The following is a 25,714-nucleotide window of genomic DNA, read 5'->3' on the forward strand; positions in this document are numbered from 1 at the left end:
TAGATTGACCTAATTTACTATATTTCAGACCAAGGAATGATAATTAGACAACTGCAGTTAACTAAGTCACACAAAATGTGACATTTGAAACATTATAGTGCCTAACAAAAATAGATTTTCTTTCTGAGCGGTGCATATGGGAGTATGGGTTACGTGGCTTATGTTCAGAACTTCTGAACGTGCTAGGTTAATAGATGTCAAAATTAAGCCACTATCGTCAAAAACGCTATTATTTTTGTTTACCAATATCCTCAAACTCAAATGAACGTGTCCTTATACTTATATACTATAATCAATAATCATAGATAATAATTGTACTTGATAATAGATGGTAATTTTTATCATCAAGTACAATTTGCCGCGGATATTTCTTTTCCTCAAACTACTTCTACTAGTGTTTACACACTACTAGCCGTTAAACTGTTATACTAATTGAATTCTCACAGAAACTGTAAAATAATGGACAACCCAGTATCTGTTATAAACGATAGTATAACTGAGATGACCGGACTGACCTCGCCCACTATTTGGGGACACTTCTCATCCCAACCTACTCTTACAGAATTAGTTCGACTGGGTAATTTTTGCTTGTTGTTCAAGTAAATTTCTTAGGAGTAAGCAAGATGATTTAACCAAAGAAAGTCATCAAAGACAAAGTACTTTTGACTTTTTAAGGACTTTGATTTACACTAATTCCTTTTAATCTAATTCACCAGCAATTTCTATCGCAACTCTACCTCCCCCAGGGATAGCGAACGAAGAACCTGACTACATAATAGATCCAGTGTATTCAAGATATCAAGACCCATCTCCTTGGAATGATGTAGCGACTGTGGGCCACACCAAAATGGACCAGGTAATTATCAGAAACCATCAAATCGTGGAGCTTTAAAGACTGCTTTATAAATATGAGTGGTCGCCGATTTTTCAACGGAGTATCATTTTAAAACAAAACTACCCGAAATTTTCGTCTATATACCGAACAAGGGCATCTTGTGATTTTGTGTTTTGGAAAAAATAAAGCTTACTTTTGGCTTGGATACATTTATTAAGTTAGATAAATTTGCAAGTGCGACAATTTTTCGATTTTGGCCAGAAAACAATTTTCCGGGCTGTGATTATTCAAGGTTCGGCACCAATTTACCACCAACTAGTGTCTACCTCCTGACAAAAGTAAAATGTTTTCCCTCAATATGGTCCTAGAAACCTTATCCTGGCTGAGAATCCCAATAATCGGGTTATTTTCCCCAGAAACCCAAGTTTTGTGATTTCCCCAGAAACCCAAGTTTTGTGATTTTATACAAAATCTCAACAAAATAACGACCCTCAAATAACTACAGCAAAATCAAAAATGGCCGTTAAAAATATAGTATTATAAATTTGCAAGCTTTTTAGCAATCATAAGAACAACTCACCACTGCCAGCCAAAGCAAAAATAATCGTGATTTTACTCATTTTCGACGTGTATGAATATCATGTTAACCCAATAATGGAGTTATTGAACGACATATACATGACCCGTGACAATTTGACTCCCCAACAACGTACTGCTCTTAAATCATTAAAATCTTAGAAATCTGAATTAAAATTTCTCCGATAAGGGCAACGCAACTGTGGTGTTAACCCACGAACAATACATAAATAAAGTTAATGATTACCTAATTGAACAAAGACCCCACACAATCCGTCACCTCCAAACTGCACAAAGTCCTCAAGAAACTTCACAACGACAAAAAGATCACGACAGACCACCTCAACAAGATGCGAAACTTTCACCCAAGATGGCCTCAACTCTACGGACAACCTAAGATCCGTAAACCTGGCGCATCCATCTGTCTCGTAGTTAGTTTTTACAACAATCCCCTTCAAGCGCTCCACAAAGTCCTCGCTATAGTCCTAAAACCCCTAGCTCAGAATCCCCATACACCTCAAAGACTCCTCAGACTTCAAGCACCGATTCGACTCCTCCCTCAACCCCTCATACTCCTATCCCCCTCCCTAGACGTTAACAGCCTCTACACCTCCTGTGACATGCGCATGGCCCTTAAGACAGTCATCACATCCTACGAACAGAACCCCACTCTCCTCCCCTCCAACCTCACCACCACCACCATAGGATCCCTCATCAACTTTTGCCTTGACAACTCCTACCTCGAATTCAACGCCTCCTTTATTCCCAAGATGAAGGTGGCACCATGGGCTCCCCCCTCATCGTAAAACTAGCAGAAATAAGCCTAGCAGAAATATAATCCTTAGCGCTCTCCTCATGTCCTGATCCTCCTCATACCTACTCCCACTTCGTTGACGATGGACTCGGCTCCCTTAGAGACAGACAGCACGCAGAATCCTTCCTCACCTTCCTCAACTCCCTCACCGAAGACCTCAAATTCACTCAAGAACACCCTTCATCCAACGACCCATACCTTTCCTCGACGTCCTCATCCACCCTGACAAGTCCACCTCAGTCTACAGAAAACCCACGCACACCAACCTCTACAGTAAGTATTCCTCCTGCACCACCAATTCCTCCAAGAACGCTGTCATCCGATCCCTCACCAGAAGAGCCTACAACATCTGTTCACCTCAACACCTCGAAGATGAACTACAGACTGTCAGACACGTTTGCCTTTAGAACGGCTTTCCACCCCTTCGCATCACCACCATCATGGACGAAGTTCACCACAAATTCAATCCTCAGCATCATTCAACCGACAGACCAGAGATCACGCACTCAGCGTTCCCCTTCCTTTCCATCCCTCACTCTCCAAACCTATCTCCAAGATACTCGGAGAACACGACATCAAAGTGACCCACTCATCAGCCACTACTCTCCACAACCTCCTCACCAAGACGAATACCACACCGCCCACTCAACTCACTCCTAACACCATCTACGAGATATCCTGCTCACAATGTCCCTCCAAGTATACCGGACAGACCTACAGACCCCTGATCCACCGCATGAAAGAACACGAACGATGTTACAGACTCAACAACGCCATTGACGAATCCACAGACAGGATCAAATCCGCCCCCGCCCATCATGCCCTGACCACTGGACATTCCATCTCCTGGAACAAAATATAAGTCCTCAAATCCCACACAAAACGATCTCAACTTGACCTGACAGAACACGCCGCTATTCAGATAAGACAACCCTCCATGAACAGAACTGACCGTGCCCCCAAATGTAGCTCACTATGGGACCTCATACTTACCAAGATTGCTTCATCCCTCAAGACCAGGCCATCTGGCATTTCCTCTTCATTTACCTCACAAGCCTAGTTTTTATTTTGAATGTTATTGTAATGTAAACTTAAAACATTTTTCCACCCTCACCACTCCACCCTTGCACTCCATCATATATAATCAACCCTTCACAACACCATCCCCAGCTGAAGACGATTTACACATGTTTTTTGAAAGCTCCTGCTAAACAAACTTTTCGTATCACTTATATGTTTTAAATAATCCCCCTCCAGCAATAATGGAGTCTTTTTAATCTGGTCAATAAAATCGCGGCTATCTTACCATATATTATAGTGTAAACTACTAGTAGTTTTTAATGAGTCAATCAATTTTCACTAATCATTTTTTACTAACCACTAAAGTGACAACTTTTTCCAGGCCCACACTCAAGCCCAGTTCCTGGAACAGAACGATATGACAATGATCCCACTTTCAGAACATTCCATTCCTCCGGAATCTCTGGCGTATTTGGTGGAGGATGATAACTCGTACCTGAGACTAGAACAGGACTTATCTTCTGATAGTCCAGTAGATGTGATTGGAGATGACACGTTAGATACTGTGGCGGTGTCCATGTTTAGCAAGTTATCCTCTGTTCCCCAGATGTTTGGGAACTCGCAGCTTTACAATGGGCACTCCCTTCATTCTATCTCACAACACTCTAACTTAAACTCTCAACACGCTCCTTGCTCTAAACCGCTCACCAGTCTGCAGCCTCATTTCTCTAAACCCTTTCCAGTACTTCAGACCCACATTTCCTGTTCTAAACCCAACACTTTGCCTGCCTTGCAACCCCACCTGCCCTGCTCCAAACAAAGCACCGTAGTTAATCTCCAGCAGACACTTCTTTCATGCTCCAAGACCAACTCTCCTAATTATCTCGCCGATCAAGAACTGGTAGCGGGACGTACTGTATTCCCTCATTTGCAGTCTCACGTGACGTCACGAGATTCTCTGCTAACGTCACGTGATGCAGTGATCACCTCGCAGGGACAGAGAAATGCATTTCCACAGTTGCAGTCTATATCAGATCACAGGTTCTCGCTACAGAAACTACTAGGCTTCGGGACTCCTGAACACCAGCAAAACTTGAGAGTCCTGGCAGGAGGCCAGAGACCAGTTATCAGCAGGTGCATAAACCCTAACTTCAGCACTCAGAATAACGTTTCTTTTCAAAGGTTAGTCACTGTTATGACGTCACTGAGTCCTGTAGTAATGTGCAAAAAATGTTAAAGTGAGATCAAGTTGTTGATTTCTTTATGGTTATAGCTAATTGCCCCCCCCCTGTAAGTGTGGTCCCCTGCTGTAAGTGTGGTCCCCTGCTGTAAGTGTGGTCCCCTGCTGTAAGTGTGGTCCCCTGCCGTTAGTGTGGTCCCCTGCCGTTAGTGTGGGCCCCTGCTGTAAGTGTGGTCCCCTGCTGTGAATATGCCCCCTGCTGTAAGTGTGGTCCCCTGCTGTAAGTGTGGTCCCCTGCTGTAAGTGTGGTCCCCTGCTGTAAGTGTGGTCCCCTGCTGTAAGTGTGGTCCCCTGCTGTAAGTGTGGTCCCCTGCTGTAAGTGTGGGCCCCTGCTGTAAGTGTGATCCCCTGCTGTAAGTGTGGTCCCCTGCTGTAAGTGTGGGCCCCTGCTGTAAGTGTGGTCCCCTGCTGTAAGTGTGGTCCCCTGCTGTAAGTGTGGTCCCCTGCTGTAAGTGTGGGCCCCTGCTGTAAGTGTGATCCCCTGCTGTAAGTGTGGTCCCCTGCTGTAAGTGTGGTCCCCTGCTGTAAGTGTGGGCCCCTGCTGTAAGTGTGGTCTTCTGCTGTGAATATGCCCCCTGCTGTAAGTGTGGTCCCCTGCTGTGAATACTGAATAGGCCCCCCTGCTGTAAGTGTGGGCCCCTGCTGTAAGTGTGGTCCCCTGCTGTGAATATGCCCCCTGCTGTAAGTGTGGTCCCCTGCTGTAAGTGTGGTCCCCTGCTGTAAGTGTGGTCCCCTGCTGTAAGTGTGGTCCCCTGCTGTAAGTGTGGTCCCCTGCTGTAAGTGTGGTCCCCTGCTGTAAGTGTGGTCCCCTGCTGTAAGTGTGGTCCCCTGCTGTAAGTGTGGTCCCCTGCTGTAAGTGTGGTCCCCTGCTGTAAGTGTGGGCCCCTGCTGTAAGTGTGATCCCCTGCTGTAAGTGTGGTCCCCTGCTGTAAGTGTGGTCCCCTGCTGTAAGTGTGGGCCCCTGCTGTAAGTGTGGTCCCCTGCTGTGAATATGCCCCCTGCTGTAAGTGTGGTCCCCTGCTGTAAGTGTGGTCCCCTGCTGTGAATACTGAATAGGCCCCCCTGCTGTAAGTGTGGTCCCCTGCTGTAAGTGTGCTCCCCTGCTGTAAGTGTGGTCCCCTGCTGTAAGTGTGGTCCCCTGCTGTAAGTGTGGTCCCCTGCTGTGAATACTGAATAGGCCCCCCTGCTGTAAGTGTGGTCCCCTGCTGTAAGTGTGGTCCCCTGCTGTAAGTGTGGTCCCCTGCTGTAAGTGTGGTCCCCTGCTGTAAGTGTGGTCCCCTGCTGTGAATACTGAATAGGCCCCCCTGCTGTAAGTGTGGTCCCCTGCTGTAAGTGTGGTCCCCTGCTGTAAGTGTGGTCCCCTGCTGTAAGTGTGGTCCCCTGCTGTAAGTGTGGTCCCCTGCTGTGAATACTGAATAGGCCCCCCTGCTGTAAGTGTGGTCCCCTGCTGTAAGTGTGGTCCCCTGCTGTAAGTGTGGTCCCCTGCTGTAAGTGTGGTCCCCTGCTGTAAGTGTGGTCCCCTGCTGTGAATACTGAATAGGCCCCCCTGCTGTAAGTGTGGTCCCCTGCTGTAAGTGTGGTCCCCTGCTGTAAGTGTGGTCCCCTGCTGTAAGTGTGGTCCCCTGCTGTAAGTGTGGTCCCCTGCTGTAAGTATGCCCCCCTGCTGTAAGTGTGGTCCCCTGCTGTAAGTGTGGTCCCCTGCTGTAAGTATGCCCCCCTGCTGTAAGTGTGGTCCCCTGCTGTGAATATGCCCCCTGCTGTAAGTGTGGTCCCAAGCTGTGAGTTTTGCTAAGTGACTGAATGACGCCACCTGACACGAAACCCTTTCAGGATCAGACAAGATATAAGACCAGTATTGCCAGAGAAGACAGAAACGAAGAGAAAATACGTTAAGAGAATGTCTAAAGACGAACAGATACAGAAAGGAAACAATCTCTGGCAGTTCTTGATGAGACTTCTCGGTTTGTAACTCATATTTCTCCTACTCCCTCTACATACACCAGAGTATAGGGACCACTGCGTACATTGTTTTCAATTCAATACCTTTTGCCAGAATATGAAGTCAAACAATTTTAGGATCCCACACGGATATAGCTGCGTGGACAGGTAACGACCTGGAGTTCCGTATAGTTAACAAAGAAGAGATAGCCAGAAGGTGGGGGATTATAAAGAACAGGGAGAAGATGAACTTCGACAAGTTCTCCAGAGCACTGAGATACTACTACAACAAGAGGATTCTCATCCACAATCCTCAATGTAGACTCACTTACTGCTTCATGAGACGACCCACTGACCCTGTTAGTTAAATAATACTATTATTAAGTGTGACGTCATGACACGTGGTGTGACGTCATGACACGTGGTGTGACGTCATGACACTCAATGTAGACTCACTTACTGCTTCATGAGACGACCCACTGACCCTGTTAGTTAAATAATACTATTATTAAGTGTGACGTCATGACACGTGGTGTGACGTCATGACACGTGGTGTGACGTCATGACACGTGGTGTGACGTCATGACACGTGGTGTGACGTCATGACACGTGGTGTGACGTCATGACACGTGGTGTGACGTCATGACACTCAATGTAGACTCACTTACTGCTTCATGAGACGACCCGCTGACCCTGTTAGTTCAATAATACTATTAATTAATCAGCTATTAACGCTTACTTATCATTCAATCGCTGTACTTGGTTAAGGTATTAAAATCAATTCATTTAGGCAATAAAGATTAATCCATACCGACATTATATATTTTCATTTGTGATAATTATTTGCAAATAAAATTTAATTTTTCGAGCTAAAATTAGTTGCATTTTAAAATCCTGTAGTGGAAGATGATAATTTGGTTTACAAACATTTTAGTAAAAAATGTGACAAAAATAGCTAAATAGTGCATGTTTTCTAAAAATAGTGCATGTTTTCTAATATTCGCCAAACCGGCTGCAGGTATTTTGCGAGATGTTGCAGTCTGCTATGAGAACGTTACCCAACTTGCACGTGTGCGGCGCGCTCTGTAACAACTCAGCACACTCCCATGAAATGGTAAGTGCTAACTCAATAGTGGAAAATATGAGAATGGTTGATTGATATAATTTGGTAATTCTGTAATGACTTTCGGCTTTCCGCACTTAACTTTTAGTTCAGCCCTATAAGTAGGAATGGTTCTATTTCTTACTGACAGCTTGTCTACTCTAGCAATACGAGAAGAGGAAGATAAGAAGAAAGTGTGTAGCCCTACCTTTAGTGTGACGTCATGACACGTGGTGTGACGTCATGACACGTGGTGTGACGTCATGACACGTGGTGTGACGTCATGACACGTGGTGTGACGTCATGACACGTGGTGTGACGTCATGACACGTGGTGTGACGTCATGACACGTGGTGTGACGTCATGAAACGTGGTGTGACGTCATGACACATGGTGTGACGTCATGACACGTGGTGTGACGTCATGACACGTGGTGTGACGTCATGACAAGTGGTGTGACGTCATGACACGTGGTGTGACGTCATGACACGTGGTGTGACGTCATGACACGTGGTGTGACGTCATGACACGTGGTGTGACGTCATGACACGTGGTGTGACGTCATGACACGTGGTGTGACGTCATGACACGTGGTGTGACGTCATGACACGTGGTATGACGTCATGACACGTGGTGTGACGTCATGACACGTGGTGTAGCCCTACCTTTACCTCTATGAAACTAAACCTTTTCAAGTTGGAACTGTCTGATTTGAGCAATCATCTTATCAACTAAATACTTTCTTTTCGAGTTAAATTACTTTTTTATATGTTATAAATCCTAAAACATTGTGTCATGAACTATTTATATTATTGTAACAATTTAATACTTAGGTTTGATAGAACTTTCTTGTTTTGATGTATTCTATAGAACTTGTTTGTTTTGATATATATTCTATAGAACTTGTTTGTTTTGATATATTCTATAGAACTTGTTTGTTTTGATATATTCTATATCTTAATCCATATAATATAGAGGAACACAGGATCCCGCTATACTATAACTGAGAGTAAGGTGTGCTTAATGTTTTTGACCTTATTTAGAGAATTAGTAGTTTCAATTTATCCCATTCAACTTTTCGGATACTTAATTATTGTTATGTTAGAAGCGACAGGTTTATAACCACCTCATCATTATTAAGATGTCATGGGAATGGGGTTTACTGTATACAACCTTCCCACCACATAAGTGAGAGAGCTTGAGGCAATGTGTAATATATTCCTTGAAACGTGGCCAGGGACTGCACATCCTTGTACCACAACGTCCTCTACAGGAGTAGAGACCAGAAAGGATTGCAGCTGAAGAACATCTACATATTATTATAGTAGTGCACCTCCTAATTAAGGGACATCAATTTTGTAACTCAAGTGACCCCTGGCCCCACATCAAAAAAGTGTATTTTTACCATGAGGTTTATCCCAAAGAGCTGAAAGACCACACCACTTGTCATGACGTCACAACTTCACAACTAAGAGTTAGTAGGCACGACTGGCCTCGGGTTTGGGACGAGGTACAAGGACACATCTGAGAGAAAACTGCTAATCAACATGGCGAGGAGCTGACCATGAAGAGACACTCATTTGTTCCATTTTTTATGAAAAGCGGCAAAACCTCTTTTTCAATTAATGCTTTTCATGCAAACAAGTGAAAACGAATCTTTTATGTCATATGTTAATACACTGTAGAAGTTAGCGGGAAGTTAGTTATTGCTTCAAAAAGTGAACACCTCAAGTCGTATCAGCAACTCCAGCTGTGTTACTAAGTCTGGACGCTGAGCTGAGATACTGAGCTAATACATTTACTTGTAAGCGAGCGGCACCAGTAATATATCAGATTTATATGAAAGGTAAGCCTATACTACACATTCTCTATGTTTATCAGCTCAATATCTACCTAACTGTGGATTCTGTGTTCAAATAATCGCAAAAAATGAACAAAATCGACCATTTCTCAGTTCGCGATATTCGCGAAACTGATTTCGCTCAAAATAATAGAATTCAATAGGGTTTCAATATTATTTCATGAAATTTTCAGAACCAACGTAGAATTGCCTAATGACCTTAAGTTTTGGAGTGGAATTTTGAGTTGGGCCTTTAAAAAACTTTGGCTGCCAAATTCTGAAATGTGCAAAGTTTGTCTCATCTAAAAACATTGATAATTGACCAATTTATGGGTTAAAATCTATCAAAATTGGTGCATATGCCCAAATATGGTAATATAGTATTTTACTCATAACTCAGCCAATTTTTATCCAATTTTGATAAAACTTTATATTTGTGTTCAGGAGACTAGTAGCTACAAATGAAGCACCCCAAAGCATGGTTTTGAGCATGTTAAGGCGATTACCGCGAAAACCGTGAGCGACATACTATTGAAACTTTTTTGGCTGGGTCGAAATCAAAAATTGGTCAAGGAATAAATACTCTAAGTCCCGCAAATTGGTCCCCTAGGTGGTGTCAAAATCACAAATAACCTTTGATTTATAAGCAGTATTTAAGGTATCAGGTCCTAGTCCACCTGCTCTGTAACTAAACTAACCTTTGATTTATAAGCAGTATTTAAGGTATCAGGTCCTAGTCCACCTGCTCTGTAACTAAACTAACCTTTGATTTATAAGCAGTATTTAAGGTATCAGGTCCTAGTCCACCTGCTCTGTAACTAAACTAACCTTTGATTTATAAGCAGTATTTAAGGTATCAGGTCCTAGTCCACCTGCTCTGTAACTAAACTAACCTTTGATTTATAAGCAGTATTTAAGGTATCAGGTCCTAGTCCACCTGCTCTGTAACTAAACTAACCTTTGATTTATAAGCAGTATTTAAGGTATCAGGTCCTAGTCCACCTGCTCTGTAACTAAACTAACCTTTGATTTATAAGCAGTATTTAAGGTATCAGGTCCTAGTCCACCTGCTCTGTAACTAAACTAACCTTTGATTTATAAGCAGTATTTAAGGTATCAGGTCCTAGTCCACCTGCTCTGTAACTAAACTAACCTTTGATTTATAAGCAGTATTTAAGGTATCAGGTCCTAGTCCACCTGCTCTGTAACTAAACTAACCTTTGATTTATAAGCAGTATTTAAGGTATCAGGTCCTAGTCCACCTGCTCTGTAACTAAACTAACCTTTGATTTATAAGCAGTATTTAAGGTATCAGGTCCTAGTCCACCTGCTCTGTAACTAAACTAACCTTTGATTTATAAGCAGTATTTAAGGTATCAGGTCCTAGTCCACCTGCTCTGTAACTAAACTAACCTTTGATTTATAAGCAGTATTTAAGGTATCAGGTCCTAGTCCACCTGCTCTGTAACTAAACTAACCTTTGATTTATAAGCAGTATTTAAGGTATCAGGTCCTAGTCCACCTGCTCTGTAACTAAACTAACCTTTGATTTATAAGCAGTATTTAAGGTATCAGGTCCTAGTCCACCTGCTCTGTAACTAAACTAACCTTTGATTTATAAGCAGTATTTAAGGTATCAGGTCCTAGTCCACCTGCTCTGTAACTAAACTAACCTTTGATTTATAAGCAGTATTTAAGGTATCAGGTCCTAGTCCACCTGCTCTGTAACTAAACTAACCTTTGATTTATAAGCAGTATTTAAGGTATCAGGTCCTAGTCCACCTGCTCTGTAACTAAACTAACCTTTGATTTATAAGCAGTATTTAAGGTATCAGGTCCTAGTCCACCTGCTCTGTAACTAAACTAACCTTTGATTTATAAGCAGTATTTAAGGTATCAGGTCCTAGTCCACCTGCTCTGTAACTAAACTAACCTTTGATTTATAAGCAGTATTTAAGGTATCAGGTCCTAGTCCACCTGCTCTGTAACTAAACTAACCTTTGATTTATAAGCAGTATTTAAGGTATCAGGTCCTAGTCCACCTGCTCTGTAACTAAACTAACCTTTGATTTATAAGCAGTATTTAAGGTATCAGGTCCTAGTCCACCTGCTCTGTAACTAAACTAACCTTTGATTTATAAGCAGTATTTAAGGTATCAGGTCCTAGTCCACCTGCTCTGTAACTAAACTAACCTTTGATTTATAAGCAGTATTTAAGGTATCAGGTCCTAGTCCACCTGCTCTGTAACTAAACTAACCTTTGATTTATAAGCAGTATTTAAGGTATCAGGTCCTAGTCCACCTGCTCTGTAACTAAACTAACCTTTGATTTATAAGCAGTATTTAAGGTATCAGGTCCTAGTCCACCTGCTCTGTAACTAAACTAACCTTTGATTTATAAGCAGTATTTAAGGTATCAGGTCCTAGTCCACCTGCTCTGTAACTAAACTAACCTTTGATTTATAAGCAGTATTTAAGGTATCAGGTCCTAGTCCACCTGCTCTGTAACTAAACTAACCTTTGATTTATAAGCAGTATTTAAGGTATCAGGTCCTAGTCCACCTGCTCTGTAACTAAACTAACCTTTGATTTATAAGCAGTATTTAAGGTATCAGGTCCTAGTCCACCTGCTCTGTAACTAAACTAACCTTTGATTTATAAGCAGTATTTAAGGTATCAGGTCCTAGTCCACCTGCTCTGTAACTAAACTAACCTTTGATTTATAAGCAGTATTTAAGGTATCAGGTCCTAGTCCACCTGCTCTGTAACTAAACTAACCTTTGATTTATAAGCAGTATTTAAGGTATCAGGTCCTAGTCCACCTGCTCTGTAACTAAACTAACCTTTGATTTATAAGCAGTATTTAAGGTATCAGGTCCTAGTCCACCTGCTCTGTAACTAAACTAACCTTTGATTTATAAGCAGTATTTAAGGTATCAGGTCCTAGTCCACCTGCTCTGTAACTAAACTAACCTTTGATTTATAAGCAGTATTTAAGGTATCAGGTCCTAGTCCACCTGCTCTGTAACTAAACTAACCTTTGATTTATAAGCAGTATTTAAGGTATCAGGTCCTAGTCCACCTGCTCTGTAACTAAACTAACCTTTGATTTATAAGCAGTATTTAAGGTATCAGGTCCTAGTCCACCTGCTCTGTAACTAAACTAACCTTTGATTTATAAGCAGTATTTAAGGTATCAGGTCCTAGTCCACCTGCTCTGTAACTAAACTAACCTTTGATTTATAAGCAGTATTTAAGGTATCAGGTCCTAGTCCACCTGCTCTGTAACTAAACTAACCTTTGATTTATAAGCAGTATTTAAGGTATCAGGTCCTAGTCCACCTGCTCTGTAACTAAACTAACCTTTGATTTATAAGCAGTATTTAAGGTATCAGGTCCTAGTCCACCTGCTCTGTAACTAAACTAACCTTTGATTTATAAGCAGTATTTAAGGTATCAGGTCCTAGTCCACCTGCTCTGTAACTAAACTAACCTTTGATTTATAAGCAGTATTTAAGGTATCAGGTCCTAGTCCACCTGCTCTGTAACTAAACTAACCTTTGATTTATAAGCAGTATTTAAGGTATCAGGTCCTAGTCCACCTGCTCTGTAACTAAACTAACCTTTGATTTATAAGCAGTATTTAAGGTATCAGGTCCTAGTCCACCTGCTCTGTAACTAAACTAACCTTTGATTTATAAGCAGTATTTAAGGTATCAGGTCCTAGTCCACCTGCTCTGTAACTAAACTAACCTTTGATTTATAAGCAGTATTTAAGGTATCAGGTCCTAGTCCACCTGCTCTGTAACTAAACTAACCTTTGATTTATAAGCAGTATTTAAGGTATCAGGTCCTAGTCCACCTGCTCTGTAACTAAACTAACCTTTGATTTATAAGCAGTATTTAAGGTATCAGGTCCTAGTCCACCTGCTCTGTAACTAAACTAACCTTTGATTTATAAGCAGTATTTAAGGTATCAGGTCCTAGTCCACCTGCTCTGTAACTAAACTAACCTTTGATTTATAAGCAGTATTTAAGGTATCAGGTCCTAGTCCACCTGCTCTGTAACTAAACTAACCTTTGATTTATAAGCAGTATTTAAGGTATCAGGTCCTAGTCCACCTGCTCTGTAACTAAACTAACCTTTGATTTATAAGCAGTATTTAAGGTATCAGGTCCTAGTCCACCTGCTCTGTAACTAAACTAACCTTTGATTTATAAGCAGTATTTAAGGTATCAGGTCCTAGTCCACCTGCTCTGTAACTAAACTAACCTTTGATTTATAAGCAGTATTTAAGGTATCAGGTCCTAGTCCACCTGCTCTGTAACTAAACTAACCTTTGATTTATAAGCAGTATTTAAGGTATCAGGTCCTAGTCCACCTGCTCTGTAACTAAACTAACCTTTGATTTATAAGCAGTATTTAAGGTATCAGGTCCTAGTCCACCTGCTCTGTAACTAAACTAACCTTTGATTTATAAGCAGTATTTAAGGTATCAGGTCCTAGTCCACCTGCTCTGTAACTAAACTAACCTTTGATTTATAAGCAGTATTTAAGGTATCAGGTCCTAGTCCACCTGCTCTGTAACTAAACTAACCTTTGATTTATAAGCAGTATTTAAGGTATCAGGTCCTAGTCCACCTGCTCTGTAACTAAACTAACCTTTGATTTATAAGCAGTATTTAAGGTATCAGGTCCTAGTCCACCTGCTCTGTAACTAAACTAACCTTTGATTTATAAGCAGTATTTAAGGTATCAGGTCCTAGTCCACCTGCTCTGTAACTAAACTAACCTTTGATTTATAAGCAGTATTTAAGGTATCAGGTCCTAGTCCACCTGCTCTGTAACTAAACTAACCTTTGATTTATAAGCAGTATTTAAGGTATCAGGTCCTAGTCCACCTGCTCTGTAACTAAACTAACCTTTGATTTATAAGCAGTATTTAAGGTATCAGGTCCTAGTCCACCTGCTCTGTAACTAAACTAACCTTTGATTTATAAGCAGTATTTAAGGTATCAGGTCCTAGTCCACCTGCTCTGTAACTAAACTAACCTTTGATTTATAAGCAGTATTTAAGGTATCAGGTCCTAGTCCACCTGCTCTGTAACTAAACTAACCTTTGATTTATAAGCAGTATTTAAGGTATCAGGTCCTAGTCCACCTGCTCTGTAACTAAACTAACCTTTGATTTATAAGCAGTATTTAAGGTATCAGGTCCTAGTCCACCTGCTCTGTAACTAAACTAACCTTTGATTTATAAGCAGTATTTAAGGTATCAGGTCCTAGTCCACCTGCTCTGTAACTAAACTAACCTTTGATTTATAAGCAGTATTTAAGGTATCAGGTCCTAGTCCACCTGCTCTGTAACTAAACTAACCTTTGATTTATAAGCAGTATTTAAGGTATCAGGTCCTAGTCCACCTGCTCTGTAACTAAACTAACCTTTGATTTATAAGCAGTATTTAAGGTATCAGGTCCTAGTCCACCTGCTCTGTAACTAAACTAACCTTTGATTTATAAGCAGTATTTAAGGTATCAGGTCCTAGTCCACCTGCTCTGTAACTAAACTAACCTTTGATTTATAAGCAGTATTTAAGGTATCAGGTCCTAGTCCACCTGCTCTGTAACTAAACTAACCTTTGATTTATAAGCAGTATTTAAGGTATCAGGTCCTAGTCCACCTGCTCTGTAACTAAACTAACCTTTGATTTATAAGCAGTATTTAAGGTATCAGGTCCTAGTCCACCTGCTCTGTAACTAAACTAACCTTTGATTTATAAGCAGTATTTAAGGTATCAGGTCCTAGTCCACCTGCTCTGTAACTAAACTAACCTTTGATTTATAAGCAGTATTTAAGGTATCAGGTCCTAGTCCACCTGCTCTGTAACTAAACTAACCTTTGATTTATAAGCAGTATTTAAGGTATCAGGTCCTAGTCCACCTGCTCTGTAACTAAACTAACCTTTGATTTATAAGCAGTATTTAAGGTATCAGGTCCTAGTCCACCTGCTCTGTAACTAAACTAACCTTTGATTTATAAGCAGTATTTAAGGTATCAGGTCCTAGTCCACCTGCTCTGTAACTAAACTAACCTTTGATTTATAAGCAGTATTTAAGGTATCAGGTCCTAGTCCACCTGCTCTGTAACTAAACTAACCTTTGATTTATAAGCAGTATTTAAGGTATCAGGTCCTAGTCCACCTGCTCTGTAACTAAACTAACCTTTGATTTATAAGCAGTATTTAAGGTATCAGGTCCTAGTCCACCTGCTCTGTAACTAAACTAACCTTTGATTTATAAGCAGTATTTAAGGTATCAGGTCCTAGTCCACCTGCTCTGTAACTAAACTAACCTTTGATTTATAAGCAGTATTTAAGGTATCAGGTCCTAGTCCACCTGCTCTGTAACTAAACTAACCTTTGATTTATAAGCAGTATTTAAGGTATCAGGTCCTAGTCCACCTGCTCTGTAACTAAACTAACCTTTGATTTATAAGCAGTATTTAAGGTATCAGGTCCTAGTCCACCTGCTCTGTAACTAAACTAACCTTTGATTTATAAGCAGTATTTAAGGTATCAGGTCCTAGTCCACCTGCTCTGTAACTAAACTAACCTTTGATTTATAAGCAGTATTTAAGGTATCAGGTCCTAGTCCACCTGCTCTGTAACTAAACTAACCTTTGATTTATAAGCAGTATTTAAGGTATCAGGTCCTAGTCCACCTGCTCTGTAACTAAACTAACCTTTGATTTATAAGCAGTATTTAAGGTATCAGGTCCTAGTCCACCTGCTCTGTAACTAAACTAACCTTTGATTTATAAGCAGTATTTAAGGTATCAGGTCCTAGTCCACCTGCTCTGTAACTAAACTAACCTTTGATTTATAAGCAGTATTTAAGGTATCAGGTCCTAGTCCACCTGCTCTGTAACTAAACTAACCTTTGATTTATAAGCAGTATTTAAGGTATCAGGTCCTAGTCCACCTGCTCTGTAACTAAACTAACCTTTGATTTATAAGCAGTATTTAAGGTATCAGGTCCTAGTCCACCTGCTCTGTAACTAAACTAACCTTTGATTTATAAGCAGTATTTAAGGTATCAGGTCCTAGTCCACCTGCTCTGTAACTAAACTAACCTTTGATTTATAAGCAGTATTTAAGGTATCAGGTCCTAGTCCACCTGCTCTGTAACTAAACTAACCTTAGTAACTTTGATTTATAAGCAGTATTTAAGGTATCAGGTCCTAGTCCACCTGCTCTGTAACTAAACTAACCTTTGATTTATAAGCAGTATTTAAGGTATCAGGTCCTAGTCCACCTGCTCTGTAACTAAACTAACCTTTGATTTATAAGCAGTATTTAAGGTATCAGGTCCTAGTCCACCTGCTCTGTAACTAAACTAACCTTTGATTTATAAGCAGTATTTAAGGTATCAGGTCCTAGTCCACCTGCTCTGTAACTAAACTAACCTTTGATTTATAAGCAGTATTTAAGGTATCAGGTCCTAGTCCACCTGCTCTGTAACTAAACTAACCTTTGATTTATAAGCAGTATTTAAGGTATCAGGTCCTAGTCCACCTGCTCTGTAACTAAACTAACCTTTGATTTATAAGCAGTATTTAAGGTATCAGGTCCTAGTCCACCTGCTCTGTAACTAAAACTAACCTTTGATTTATAAGCAGTATTTAAGGTATCAGGTCCTAGTCCACCTGCTCTGTAACTAAACTAACCTTTGATTTATAAGCAGTATTTAAGGTATCAGGTCCTAGTCCACCTGCTCTGTAACTAAACTAACCTTTGATTTATAAGCAGTATTTAAGGTATCAGGTCCTAGTCCACCTGCTCTGTAACTAAACTAACCTTTGATTTATAAGCAGTATTTAAGGTATCAGGTCCTAGTCCACCTGCTCTGTAACTAAACTAACCTTTGATTTATAAGCAGTATTTAAGGTATCAGGTCCTAGTCCACCTGCTCTGTAACTAAACTAACCTTTGATTTATAAGCAGTATTTAAGGTATCAGGTCCTAGTCCACCTGCTCTGTAACTAAACTAACCTTTGATTTATAAGCAGTATTTAAGGTATCAGGTCCCTAGTCCACCTGTCTCTGAACTAAACCGAAACCTTTGATTTATAAGCAGTATTTAAGGAATCAGGTCCTATCCACCTGCTCTGTAACTAAACCTAACCTTTGTTTTATAGCAGGATTTAAGGTATCAAGGTCCTAGTCCACCTGCTCGTAGGGTACTATTGTTAGCATTTAGGTTCGTCCTAGTCCTGCTCTGTTACTAAACTTAACCTTTGATTTATAGCAGTATTTAAGGTATCAGGTCCTAGGCCACCTGCTCTGTAACTAAACTAACCTTTGTTTATAAGCAGTATTTAAGGTATCAGGTCCTAGTCCACCTCTCTGTAACTAGAACTAACCTTTGATTTATAAGCAGTATTTAAGGTATCAGGTCCTAGTCCACCTGCTCTGTAACTAAACTAACCTTTGATTTATAAGCAGTATTTAAGGTATCAGGTCCTAGTCCACCTGCTCTGTAACTAAACTAACCTTTGATTTATAAGCAGTATTTAAGGTATCAGGTCCTAGTCCACCTGCTCTGTAACTAAACTAACCTTTGATTTATAAGCAGTATTTAAGGTATCAGGTCCTAGTCCACCTGCTCTGTAACTAAACTAACCTTTGATTTATAAGCAGTATTTAAGGTATCAGGTCCTAGTCCACCTGCTCTGTAACTAAACTAACCTTTGATTTATAAGCAGTATTTAAGGTATCAGGTCCTAGTCCACCTGCTCTGTAACTAAACTAACCTTTGATTTATAAGCAGTATTTAAGGTATCAGGTCCTAGTCCACCTGCTCTGTAACTAAACTAACCTTTGATTTATAAGCAGTATTTAAGGTATCAGGTCCTAGTCCACCTGCTCTGTAACTAAACTAACCTTTGATTTATAAGCAGTATTTAAGGTATCAGGTCCTAGTCCACCTGCTCTGTAACTAAACTAACCTTTGATTTATAAGCAGTATTTAAGGTATCAGGTCCTAGTCCACCTGCTCTGTAACTAAACTAACCTTTGATTTATAAGCAGTATTTAAGGTATCAGGTCCTAGTCCACCTGCTCTGTAACTAAACTAACCTTTGATTTATAAGCAGTATTTAAGGTATCAGGTCCTAGTCCACCTGCTCTGTAACTAAACTAACCTTTGATTTATAAGCAGTATTTAAGGTATCAGGTCCTAGTCCACCTGCTCTGTAACTAAACTAACCTTTGATTTATAAGCAGTATTTAAGGTATCAGGTCCTAGTCCACCTGCTCTGTAACTAAACTAACCTTTGATTTATAAGCAGTATTTAAGGTATCAGGTCCTAGTCCACCTGCTCTGTAACTAAACTAAACCTTTGATTTATAAGCAGTATTTAAGGTATCAGGTCCTAGTCCACCTGCTCTGTAACTAAACTAACCTTTGATTTATAAGCAGTATTTAAGGTATCAGGTCCTAGTCCACCTGCTCTGTAACTAAACTAACCTTTGATTTATAAGCAGTATTTAAGGTATCAGGTCCTAGTCCACCTGCTCTGTAACTAAAACTAACCTTTGATTATAAGCAGTATTTAAGGTATCAGGTCCTAGTCCACCTGCTCTGTAACTAAACTAACCTTTGATTTATAAGCAGTATTTAAGGTAGCAGGTCCTAGTCCACCTGCTCTGTAACTAAACTAACCTTTGATTTATAAGCAGTATTTAAGGTTCAGGGTCCTAGTCCACCTGCTCTGTACTAAACTAACCTTTGATTTATAAGCAGTATTAAGGTATCAGGTCCTAGTCCACCTGCTCTGTAACTAAACTAACCTTTGATTTATAAGCAGTATTTAAAGTATCAGGTCCTAGTCCACCTGCTCTGTAACTAAACTAACCTTTGATTTATAAGCAGTATTTAAGGTATCAGGTCCTAGTCCACCTGCTCTGTAACTAAACTAACTTTGATTTATAAGGCAGTATTTAAGGGTATCAGGTCCTAGTCCACCTGCTCTGTAACTAAACTAAACCTTTGATTTATAAGCAGTATTTAAGGTATCAGGTCCTAGTCCACCTGCTCTGTAACTAACTACCTTTGATTTATAAGCAGTATTTAAGGTATCAGGTCTAGTCCACCTGCTCTGTAACTAAACCTAACCTTTGATTTATAGCCAGTATTTAAGGTATCAGGTCCTAGTCCACCTGCTCGTAACTAAACTAACCTTTGATTTATAAGCAGTATTTAAGGTATCAGGTCCTAGTCCACCTGCTCTGTAACTAAACTACCTTGATTTATAAGCAGTATTTAAGGTATCAGGTCCTAGTCCACCTGCTCTGTAACTAAACTAACCTTTGATTTATAAGCAGTATTTAAGGTATCAGGTCTAGTCCACCTGCTCTGTAACTAAACTAACCTTTGATTTATAAGCAGTATTTAAGGTATCAGGTCCTAGTCCCACCTGCTCTGTAACTAAACTAACCCTTTGATTTATAAGCAGTATTTAAGGTATCCAGGTCTAGTCCACCTGCTCTGTAACTAAACTAACCTTGATTTATAAGCAGTATTTAAGGTATCAGGTCCTAGTCCACCTGCCTTGTAACTAACTTACCGTGGAGTTATATAGCTGTTGTGAGGGATCTGGTCTTGTCCACATGTCTGTATACTAATTTAATAAATAACCTTTGTTTGTTTATGAGTATGGAAGGTTTCATGGTCCCTAAGGTCAACCTGCGCTGTGTTAACTAAAACTAACCTGTGTTGTATAGCATGTATGTGATGGTATTTCGGTCAGTGTACACTGCTCTGTAACTAAACTTACCTTTTGAGTTTTTAAGATGTATGGATGTAGACTAAGGTCCTAGTCACCGGCCTCATGTAACTTTAACTAACATTTGATTTGTAAGCAGTAGTTGATGGGTCGGCTGGTCCTAGTCCACCGGATCGGTAACTATTTACGTTTCATTGATGTTGATAAGCATGGATCGGTTGGGATGCTGGGCAGTGTCCACACTGGCTGGATTTCTATATAACGAACCTTGGTTGGTGAAGACTGGTGGGGTGGTAGCAGGCATTGTACACTGCTCTGGTGAAATAAACTTATCGTGTGGGTGTTGCAGTATTTAAGGTATCAGGTCCTTGTCCACTGTCGGTAATACTTAAAACTTACCTTGGATTGTTTATTATACGAAGTTGTGAGGGTTGCTGGGCCGTGGACCAAAAGGCTCGGTGATCTATATCTATACCTGTGTGTGTTTTGTGTAGGTAAGGTTTAAGGTCCTAGTCCATCCGGCTACTGGATTTACATTATCAGTTAACGTGTGTTGGGTTGTTGCTGGAGGTTGTTGTTTGACTGGGCCTAGGCCTACGGCGTCTGGTACTATAACTAACCTTTGATTTATAAGCAGTATTTAAGGTATCAGGTCCTAGTCCACCTGCTCTGTAACTAAACTAACCTTTGATTTATAAGCAGTATTTAAGGTATCAGGTCCTAGTCCACCTGCTCTGTAACTAAACTAACCTTTGATTTATAAGCAGTATTTAAGGTATCAGGTCCTAGTCCACCTGCTCTGTAACTAAACTAACCTTTGATTTATAAGCAGTATTTAAGGTATCAGGTCCTAGTCCACCTGCTCTGTAACTAAACTAACCTTTGATTTATAAGCAGTATTTAAGGTATCAGGTCCTAGTCCACCTGCTCTGTAACTAAACTAACCTTTGATTTATAAGCAGTATTTAAGGTATCAGGTCCTAGTCCACCTGCTCTGTAACTAAACTAACCTTTGATTTATAAGCAGTATTTAAGGTATCAGTCCTAGTCCACCTGCTCTGTAACTAAACTAACCTTTGATTTATAAGCAGTATTTAAGGTATCAGGTCCTAGTCCACCTGCTCTGTAACTAAACTAACCTTTGATTTATAAGCAGTATTTAAGGTATCAGGTCCTAGTCCACCTGCTCTGTAACTAAACTAACCTTTGATTTATAAGCAGTATTTAAGGTATCAGGTCCTAGTCCACCTGCTCTGTAACTAACTAACCTTTGATTTATAAGCAGTATTTAAGGTATCAGGTCCTAGTCCACCTGCTCTGTAACTAAACTAACCTTTGATTTATAAGCAGATTTAAGGTATCAGGTCCTAGTCCACCTGCTCTGTAACTAAACTAACCTTTGATTTATAAGCAGTATTTAAGGTATCAGGTCCTAGTCCACCTGCTCTGTAACTAAACTAACCTTTGATTTATAAGCAGTATTTAAGGTATCAGGTCCTAGTCCACCTGCTCTGTAACTAAACTAACCTTTGATTTATAAGCAGTATTTAAGGTATCAGGTCCTAGTCCACCTGCTCTGTAACTAAACTAACCTTTGATTTATAAGCAGTATTTAAGGTATCAGGTCCTAGTCCACCTGCTCTGTAACTAAACTAACCTTTGATTTATAAGCAGTATTTAAGGTATCAGGTCCTAGTCCACCTGCTCTGTAACTAAACTAACCTTTGATTTATAAGCAGTATTTAAGGTATCAGGTCCTAGTCCACCTGCTCTGTAACTAAACTAACCTTTGATTTATAAGCAGTATTTAAGGTATCAGGTCCTAGTCCACCTGCTCTGTAACTAAACTAACCTTTGATTTATAAGCAGTATTTAAGGTATCAGGTCCTAGTCCACCTGCTCTGTAACTAAACTAACCTTTGATTTATAAGCAGTATTTAAGGTATCAGGTCCTAGTCCACCTGCTCTGTAACTAAACTAACCTTTGATTTATAAGCAGTATTTAAGGTATCAGGTCCTAGTCCACCTGCTCTGTAACTAAACTAACCTTTGATTTATAAGCAGTATTTAAGGTATCAGGTCCTAGTCCACCTGCTCTGTAACTAAACTAACCTTTGATTTATAAGCAGTATTTAAGGTATCAGGTCCTAGTCCACCTGCTCTGTAACTAAACTAACCTTTGATTTATAAGCAGTATTTAAGGTATCAGGTCCTAGTCCACCTGCTCTGTAACTAAACTAACCTTTGATTTATAAGCAGTATTTAAGGTATCAGGTCCTAGTCCACCTGCTCTGTAACTAAACTAACCTTTGATTTATAAGCAGTATTTAAGGTATCAGGTCCTAGTCCACCTGCTCTGTAACTAAACTAACCTTTGATTTATAAGCAGTATTTAAGGTATCAGGTCCTAGTCCACCTGCTCTGTAACTAAACTAACCTTTGATTTATAAGCAGTATTTAAGGTATCAGGTCCTAGTCCACCTGCTCTGTAACTAAACTAACCTTTGATTTATAAGCAGTATTTAAGGTATCAGGTCCTAGTCCACCTGCTCTGTAACTAAACTAACCTTTGATTTATAAGCAGTATTTAAGGTATCAGGTCCTAGTCCACCTGCTCTGTAACTAAACTAACCTTTGATTTATAAGCAGTATTTAAGGTATCAGGTCCTAGTCCACCTGCTCTGTAACTAAACTAACCTTTGATTTATAAGCAGTATTTAAGGTATCAGGTCCTAGTCCACCTGCTCTGTAACTAAACTAACCTTTGATTTATAAGCAGTATTTAAGGTATCAGGTCCTAGTCCACCTGCTCTGTAACTAAACTAACCTTTGATTTATAAGCAGTATTTAAGGTATCAGGTCCTAGTCCACCTGCTCTGTAACTAAACTAACCTTTGATTTATAAGCAGTATTTAAGGTATCAGGTCCTAGTCCACCTGCTCTGTAACTAAACTAACCTTTGATTTATAAGCAGTATTTAAGGTATCAGGTCCTAGGTCCACCTGCTCTGTAACTAAACTAACCTTTGATTTATAAGCAGTATTTAAGGTATCAGGTCCTAGTCCACCTGCTCTGTAACTAAACTAACCTTTGATTTATAAGCAGTATTTAAGGTATCAGGTCCTAGTCCACCTGCTCTGTAACTAAACTAACCTTTGATTTATAAGCAGTATTTAAGGTATCAGGTCCTAGTCCACCTGCTCTGTAACTAAACTAACCTTTGATTTATAAGCAGTATTTAAGGTATCAGGTCCTAGTCCACCTGCTCTGTAACTAAACTAACCTTTGATTTATAAGCAGTATTTAAGGTATCAGGTCCTAGTCCACCTGCTCTGTAACTAAACTAACCTTTGATTTATAAGCAGTATTTAAGGTATCAGGTCCTAGTCCACCTGCTCTGTAACTAAACTAACCTTTGATTTATAAGCAGTATTTAAGGTATCAGGTCCTAGTCCACCTGCTCTGTAACTAAACTAACCTTTGATTTATAAGCAGTATTTAAGGTATCAGGTCCTAGTCCACCTGCTCTGTAACTAAACTAACCTTTGATTTATAAGCAGTATTTAAGGTATCAGGTCCTAGTCCACCTGCTCTGTAACTAAACTAACCTTTGATTTATAAGCAGTATTTAAGGTATCAGGTCCTAGTCCACCTGCTCTGTAACTAAACTAACCTTTGATTTATAAGCAGTATTTAAGGTATCAGGTCCTAGTCCACCTGCTCTGTAACTAAACTAACCTTTGATTTATAAGCAGTATTTAAGGTATCAGGTCCTAGTCCACCTGCTCTGTAACTAAACTAACCTTTGATTTATAAGCAGTATTTAAGGTATCAGGTCCTAGTCCACCTGCTCTGTAACTAAACTAACCTTTGATTTATAAGCAGTATTTAAGGTATCAGGTCCTAGTCCACCTGCTCTGTAACTAAACTAACCTTTGATTTATAAGCAGTATTTAAGGTATCAGGTCCTAGTCCACCTGCTCTGTAACTAAACTAACCTTTGATTTATAAGCAGTATTTAAGGTATCAGGTCCTAGTCCACCTGCTCTGTAACTAAACTAACCTTTGATTTATAAGCAGTATTTAAGGTATCAGGTCCTAGTCCACCTGCTCTGTAACTAAACTAACCTTTGATTTATAAGCAGTATTTAAGGTATCAGGTCCTAGTCCACCTGCTCTGTAACTAAACTAACCTTTGATTTATAAGCAGTATTTAAGGTATCAGGTCCTAGTCCACCTGCTCTGTAACTAAACTAACCTTTGATTTATAAGCAGTATTTAAGGTATCAGGTCCTAGTCCACCTGCTCTGTAACTAAACTAACCTTTGATTTATAAGCAGTATTTAAGGTATCAGGTCCTAGTCCACCTGCTCTGTAACTAAACTAACCTTTGATTTATAAGCAGTATTTAAGGTATCAGGTCCTAGTCCACCTGCTCTGTAACTAAACTAACCTTTGATTTATAAGCAGTATTTAAGGTATCAGGTCCTAGTCCACCTGCTCTGTAACTAAACTAACCTTTGATTTATAAGCAGTATTTAAGGTATCAGGTCCTAGTCCACCTGCTCTGTAACTAAACTAACCTTTGATTTATAAGCAGTATTTAAGGTATCAGGTCCTAGTCCACCTGCTCTGTAACTAAACTAACCTTTGATTTATAAGCAGTATTTAAGGTATCAGGTCCTAGTCCACCTGCTCTGTAACTAAACTAACCTTTGATTTATAAGCAGTATTTAAGGTATCAGGTCCTAGTCCACCTGCTCTGTAACTAAACTAACCTTTGATTTATAAGCAGTATTTAAGGTATCAGGTCCTAGTCCACCTGCTCTGTAACTAAACTAACCTTTGATTTATAAGCAGTATTTAAGGTATCAGGTCCTAGTCCACCTGCTCTGTAACTAAACTAACCTTTGATTTATAAGCAGTATTTAAGGTATCAGGTCCTAGTCCACCTGCTCTGTAACTAAACTAACCTTTGATTTATAAGCAGTATTTAAGGTATCAGGTCCTAGTCCACCTGCTCTGTAACTAAACTAACCTTTGATTTATAAGCAGTATTTAAGGTATCAGGTCCTAGTCCACCTGCTCTGTAACTAAACTAACCTTTGATTTATAAGCAGTATTTAAGGTATCAGGTCCTAGTCCACCTGCTCTGTAACTAAACTAACCTTTGATTTATAAGCAGTATTTAAGGTATCAGGTCCTAGTCCACCTGCTCTGTAACTAAACTAACCTTTGATTTATAAGCAGTATTTAAGGTATCAGGTCCTAGTCCACCTGCTCTGTAACTAAACTAACCTTTGATTTATAAGCAGTATTTAAGGTATCAGGTCCTAGTCCACCTGCTCTGTAACTAAACTAACCTTTGATTTATAAGCAGTATTTAAGGTATCAGGTCCTAGTCCACCTGCTCTGTAACTAAACTAACCTTTGATTTATAAGCAGTATTTAAGGTATCAGGTCCTAGTCCACCTGCTCTGTAACTAAACTAACCTTTGATTTATAAGCAGTATTTAAGGTATCAGGTCCTAGTCCACCTGCTCTGTAACTAAACTAACCTTT

At 39.9% G+C, this 25,714-nt stretch overlaps 2 protein-coding genes across 2 annotated transcripts in view; one reads left to right on the forward strand and one right to left on the reverse strand.

Moving 5' to 3' along the window:
• LOC134821770 (uncharacterized) overlaps positions 1-25,714 on the reverse strand; it is a 55,359-nt gene that overhangs the window by 7,726 nt on the left and 21,919 nt on the right. The gene's annotated exons all lie outside the window — the stretch shown is intronic.
• Positions 451-8,476, forward strand: LOC134822109 (uncharacterized). The gene is made up of 7 exons (XM_063833003.1): positions 451-577; positions 747-856; positions 3,628-4,427; positions 6,316-6,446; positions 6,562-6,782; positions 7,442-7,537; positions 7,691-8,476. The coding sequence occupies exons 1-7, from the start codon at positions 460-462 to the stop codon at positions 7,742-7,744; spliced, it is 1,530 nt and encodes a 509-aa protein (XP_063689073.1). The 5' UTR covers positions 451-459; the 3' UTR covers positions 7,745-8,476.

This window comes from Bolinopsis microptera, chromosome 10 (genome assembly GCF_026151205.1).
Source record: "Bolinopsis microptera isolate Bmic1 chromosome 10, MBARI_Bmic_1.0, whole genome shotgun sequence".
In the NCBI taxonomy this organism is placed as follows: domain Eukaryota; kingdom Metazoa; phylum Ctenophora; class Tentaculata; order Lobata; family Bolinopsidae; genus Bolinopsis; species Bolinopsis microptera.